Below are 6,515 nucleotides of genomic sequence, written 5' to 3' on the forward strand. Positions count from 1 at the left end.
ATTCGACGAATTGGGAGGTTTCTCTGGTTATCAAAAGAAAAAAACAAAAAGAAAATCCAGTTACGACTGATCAAATATCCTTATTTTTCTTTTCAGAATAAGAACATGACCTTCATTGATTTTACATATATGTGTAATAAACGATTTTTTATTCCTACCTAAATCTTTTCATTACAACTTACAAACCACGGCACAAAACTTCAAATATTTAAAACATTTGAAGGTGGTCTTTAAAATTCAAATATATAAATTTCGGTTTAGGAACGAATTTCGTAACGTGATGCTATTAGAGATAACAAATCATTCTTGATTCATTATCTCTAATAGCATCTTGGGCAGGGCCGGAACTAGTTTTTTCGGGGCCAGGGTTTATTGAAGTACAATGGTGTCCCATTTTTAGTTAGATTAAGAATCTTTAAATTGATGTTTAAAATTCATTTTTAATAACATCACAATCAGAGTTGAAATATATTTATGAAATGGTGTTGAATGACAATAAATGCTCATTGTTAATGAAAAAGTATTAAAAATTTATGATGATAATTCAATTTTTGCTCATTTAATTTCTGAGGATAGGTCAGACAAAACATCACTCAGACTGACTGTAGCACCTTACCTTGTGGATTCAGTTTCAAATTCAATCTAGATCCTCTGAATTATAAATGTAATACAAATTATGCATAAAATCTATTACTCATCTCACTGCAGGTCACACTGATCCATAATGGGAGATGTGGTAAATCATATAGTCTTTATCTGCTGGTAAAAAAATCAATCTTTACAAAATACAGATGACTTTATTTTATCTGGAAATTGAGTGACAAGTATACAAATACTTAATATCTAAGTACTAAATTTTCATTGTAAAACAATACTTATAAAAATATAATCCACAGTAGATTTGTTTTTAAAATTTCTACATCTTTAATTTTTATATTTTACATTTTTTAAATATCAATAATCAATGTAACAAATCAAAATATTTTCATTAGATATTTCTACAGATGAATATGTTAAAACAAATTTAATGCTACATATGTCCTTTCTCTCGAACTAGTCTCCCTCCATATGTCCTGGATACAACATTCCATGAATCCATATATCTATCCATGCACATTGAAATGCATTTCTAAAATGATAAATTTCAAAAATTTAGAAATTGAAATTTATTTATGTATTTATATTTATTTATTCAGGCTTATTCATTCATCTCTAAAAATATCTGTTTTCTGTATGTGTTTAGGGTGTTATTTAGACATCTGAAATGCATCATACCTAAGTGCATCTTATCCACTTCCACTTAGTTTTCAGTATACAGTAGTTTTTGAAAGCTTTGCCAATAAATTTGGTAATTTTGCCAATTTTATTGGCAAAATTAACATTTACTGGTGGGATTCAACCACACTGCACTAGTTTGGCAGAACTGCTTCCTAAAATGATTTTAGTTTGGCATTATCACAAAAGTCTGCATTTGTGTGAGACTGCCAATTTTTTAATAGCTCACGACAGACAAAACCAATTTCCAGTGCATATAATACAAAAAATAAACACTGCACAAATGTTTTCCAACTTCTGAGTTATTTCCAGATGCAACAGAACATTTACCCAATGGAATGTTATCAGGACAAAAGTCTATTTGTAAAAACTTTTAAAACAATGCAATTCAAAGAACCTTTCAAACTATAAATTCAATGCTACGTAGGTGTTGTCATGCACATAACAATCATTAAATTAACAATTATAATGTGTCAAACAGGACCTGCCAGACCATCAACAACACCATTTCCTCCTTAAAATTTATACAAGATGACTCAAAGTTAGCTTTAAAAATTTCTATGGCTTCCAACCATCTGAGATGCTGTGTGTGAAATGTTGCGAAGAGGAGTTTGACCCTTCATTAAATACACAGCTATTTCTGGGTCTGCTGTATACATAGAACTGTGGAAGTTCTGGTATGTTGCACATCTGAGATATGCTCTTGTATTCTCCTTCTCATAGAACATTTAGTGGACACAATGTACAGAAGCTCCCTATTGCATCTGATGTCACAATACCTCAATATTTGTGGGCTTTACACTGACCAAACTCCTCCTCACATCATCATACACAGAGCATCTCAGATGGTTGGAAGCCATAAAAATTTTTAAAGCTAATTTTGAGTCATCTTGTATAAATTTTAAGGAGGAAATGGTGTTATCGATGGTCTGGTAAGCCCTATTCGACACTTTATAGTTGTTAATTGAATAATCATTATGCACATGACAACACCTATATAGCATTGAAATTATATTTATAGTTTTGAAAGATAATGATCTTTCAAAACTATACATTGTTTTAATTTAATTACATTGAATTTACATTCATTGTAATTTAATTGAATTACATTGTTTTAAAAAATTTTACAAATAGACATTTGTTGTTCCAATAATATTCCATCAGGTAACTGTTCTATTGTACCTGGAAAGAACTCAAAAGTCGGAAAATGCTTGTGTAATGTTCATTTTTTGTATTATATGCATCAGAAATTGGTTCTGTGTCTGTTGTTACATCCTTTTGTAGAATGATGTATATTTTAATAGCTCATCATGGAATGGAGCAGAACAAAAAAGACAGACTATGCAATAGAGCAATGGGACTTTTATACAGACCATGTCATTGATTGCTTATTCAGCTGTATTAATGCAACTTTATTAGGAACACATTCAATAAGTGTGAGTGAGAAACTCACTTGCTATCACAATTGATCTATTGTCACTTATCACAATCAAGCATTTGATGTTTTCTACTTAACTTATGGGTACAAGTGACTCTAAACACAAATGATATTCCATGCTAAAGGAATTTTATTCATATTTTTAAAATAACTTTTTAGAAAATCAAAAATGCAGACTGATTTAGTCTGCATTTAGTCATAAAAGCAATTTCTTAATTTTGTTAGGGATCCTCCCAAGAAGGAAAAATTCTTTTACTTTGAATATATGTTGATTTAATGGACAAAAATTAACATGACATAATTGATAAAGATACCATATTTACTTGAGTATAAGATGATCTCACATATAGGACAAGGTGTGACTTTAAACATCAAAATAAAGAAAATTAGGTTTATACAGTTCTAATTTTATTTCATTTAATCACAAATAAAATATCAAATGCGCACATTGTCCCCAAAAATTACTGGTATTTTAAACTTTTAGGAAAAATCTTGTAAAATCGACAACATAATTTGTTCATGTAAAGCTGGACAATCTGGAACCCTTTTTTGCCAATTCTTAACAGTCAAATCCACTCTCCATCTTTTACACTCATGAATTTTTCCGAATTCTGATTTCAAAATAATCATTTGTTTTCATGTGTGAATGGATTAAAACTTATATCGGGCTCCTGTGTGATTTTGGAATTTCAATTCAAAAGCTTTGTCTTTCCTATTGCTATTCATCTTTACTCCTGATAATACACAAGGTTGATTCAAACGACCCAGATAAAATACTTTTGTTTTTAAACACAAGAGGGTGAGAAACCGGTAAAAAAAATGTGAATACATGGTTCACAAAAATTATTGAATCCTTCGTTCAGATGTATAGGACGACCTAGGTTTTTGAAACAGTGAAAAAGGAATAAAAACTTTATCTTATATGCAAGTAAATACAGTAAATTATTTACATATACACAATATATTGCTCTTTCTTTCCTGTGAACACTAAAAGGGCCTTTTACAAGCCCATCATGGGTTATTTTGTATATTTTTTCAATGTACAGTACATAGAGTATTGGTGCAAAAAGATATTGTAAGACCTTCCATATAAACTTATAAATTTTTTTTTTTTAATATTTAAAATAAATCACTAGTGCAGCAAACTAGTTGCTAAATTATTTGAAATCACGCCACCGCTAACATTAGTTTATAAACCAACAGATAACATGCTATAAGCCTGTTTCCAAACAATAAAAACATTACAATATTATGATAGTTCCTTACACTAGTAATTGGATAGTATAGATGGTACAAAAATTTTAAAAAGTGGAAAAGACACAATATGGAATGATGCACTCATCTCCGACTGCTTGTTGGAATTTTTAGATTTTTTAAAAAAATGAAAATTTGAAGACTAATGAGTAGCCTGAAAGGGTCAGTGCCCTTGAGGTTTCTTAATGTATTCCTGAAGTTAAACAAGACCAGTCAAAAAATTTGTTTGGAAATTTTTAATTTCAAATGAATTTTAAAATTTTAATTTTACTTCATTAAATCTCAGATTTTAAAGTGTTTAGTTACTCATTTTCTCTATTAATAAATAAAGTTTTAACATTTATTATAACTTTAGCTATTAGTATATAAACATCAATTCACAGCCCGAGTAGATAATAACAACACCAAACAATCGCCTAATTTATCGGGCTATAATATGGCTATTATTATATGGCTTTTATTCCAGAATGTTCTAAATTTATTTATTTAATTATTATTAATTTAATTAAGAGATGGCGCCTAACGCCTACCTCTAATGTCAAATTACTTAGTTCCAATCAAATAGCCATATTATAGCCCGATAAATTAGGCGATCGTTTGGTGTTGTTATTTTAGCTATTAGTCTGAATTTCTGAGGAAATGTAATAAAGATGCTGTAATAGAATAAAATTTTTATTATACTAGTTATACTGTTACATTTTATTATAGTTATACTAAAGTAGTTTACATGTGTAATACATAATTAATTTGTAAAAATATATTAACTTATTATATACTATATCATTTTTACTTAAGTTTTATAAAAAATAAATTGACTTATTGAACATTTTTATATTATTTCTGAACTAATTAGATTGATAGTAATCAATAAAATATTATTCTTTTTATTCTTCAGTATTCTGGAAAAGACTTCTCCCAGAGATGCAATTCATGCATATATGTAAGATTAGAAAAAAATTCAAGATTTTAATCAGTTTTTCCAAATAATTAAGTTATATTTGACCATTAATTATATTAACTATTTTAATGTTATAAAATTTATTTAAAATAATGATTAGTGATATAAAAATGCCTTAATATTTAATTTTAAATCTTATACTGTAACAACTAATAGTAAAACGAAGCTATTTATGTTCTGAATTCAGTTTTCTTTTGTACATTACCCAAGTTTAGTCTTTCAATCAGAAAAATACAAAAATGTTAGTTATTTCTATTTTTGTTAAATATATCAAACATGTAATTCTTTTAAAGGTATTTGAATTTTTATATTTCATTAAGTCTTATAAAATATTAGTGGAATTTTATAACTAAATTAGTGTACATCTCCATAAATTAATGTAAATAAGAAAATAATAAAAAGTAACTTGAAAAGCTGTTTTTCAATTACACAGAAACAAAACAGTTATTTCAGATTTTAAATAAAATAAACCTATCTCTCTCTTTCTCAGCAATGTTAAATTATAATATATGAACACACCTGAATTCCACTTGCCGAGTTTTTTCTTTTTATTCTCAAACGTTTTCGGCCTATTTGGATAGGCCATCCTCAGGCTTTCACACTATTGCTCTGTCCGCCTGTGCCATGCTTGNAATATATGAACACACCTGAATTCCACTTGCCGAGTTTTTTCTTTTTATTCTCAAACGTTTTCGGCCTATTTGGATAGGCCATCCTCAGGCTTTCACACTATTGCTCTGTCCGCCTGTGCCATGCTTGCTACCGTACGCACAGGCGGACGGAGCAATAGTTAAGTGGGATGAAGCGAAGATCATAAGAACAGTGCACTCACCGTATAGTATAGTGATGGAAATGGAAAAAATAGAGATATACAAAAGTAGAATGTTTAAATGAAAAGGATGCAAATACATTACCAACAGCATGGAAATACAAAATAGAAAAATGCATGGGTTTACATAATCCATAAAATAGGAACTGGGGATCAAAAGAGGTTATTATATTATAATTCAGACGCATGTAAAAATATGTTATTAATTTTTGTAGCACGTATAGGGCATAATTTATTCATTTTATTGTATTTTATTTATTTATTTTATTTTGTTTATTTATATACAGTCGACCCCCCCTATAAGATAGAGATACGTTCCATTCTTTAGGAATCCGATTTCTTACGAGTCGTTCCAATCACAGCCCGACACGTGTAAAGTTTACGGACTACGGCTGATTGAAAGGTTTTCTTCCATAAAATTAATCAATTCTAGACTAATCCGACTCAACATTTCCAAAATACGTATATTTTTTTTGGAAATAGTCCGTATAAACTACGCTATAAATAAAAAATTGTAGGATTACTTACCGAGTGTCACCATTCGACATCGCCATTGCTCAACATTGTTTTCGTCGCGGAACAGCTCAGCAAACTGCGGCCGATTTCTAATAACTTATTTTTCTGCGAATAGTTCCTTGAACTTCGGAGACATCATTAATATAAATAATTTTAATCGCCGTTGAATAAGAAATGTTTCTTTCACAAGAAATGTATAAAATTACAGTACTGTATTAGACTTACGGTACCTAATTTACATACTG

General features: G+C 29.2%; 1 protein-coding gene across 1 annotated transcript in view; it reads right to left on the reverse strand.

Annotated features, from left to right (window-relative positions):
- Positions 1-790: 790 nt before the first annotated feature.
- LOC111628651 (mitochondrial import inner membrane translocase subunit Tim13-like) overlaps positions 791-6,515 on the reverse strand; it is a 15,132-nt gene continuing 9,407 nt past the window's right edge. Inside the window, exon 3 of the mRNA XM_023372482.1 lies at positions 791-1,129. Within this exon, the coding sequence (XP_023228250.1) occupies positions 1,031-1,129 (99 nt within the window). The 3' untranslated portion in view covers positions 791-1,030. The remainder of the gene's footprint in view (positions 1,130-6,515) is intronic.

The sequence above is a fragment of the Centruroides sculpturatus genome, unplaced genomic scaffold (assembly GCF_000671375.1).
Source record: "Centruroides sculpturatus isolate CEXI.00-Female unplaced genomic scaffold, Cexi_2.0 scaffold419, whole genome shotgun sequence".
Taxonomy (NCBI): domain Eukaryota; kingdom Metazoa; phylum Arthropoda; class Arachnida; order Scorpiones; family Buthidae; genus Centruroides; species Centruroides sculpturatus.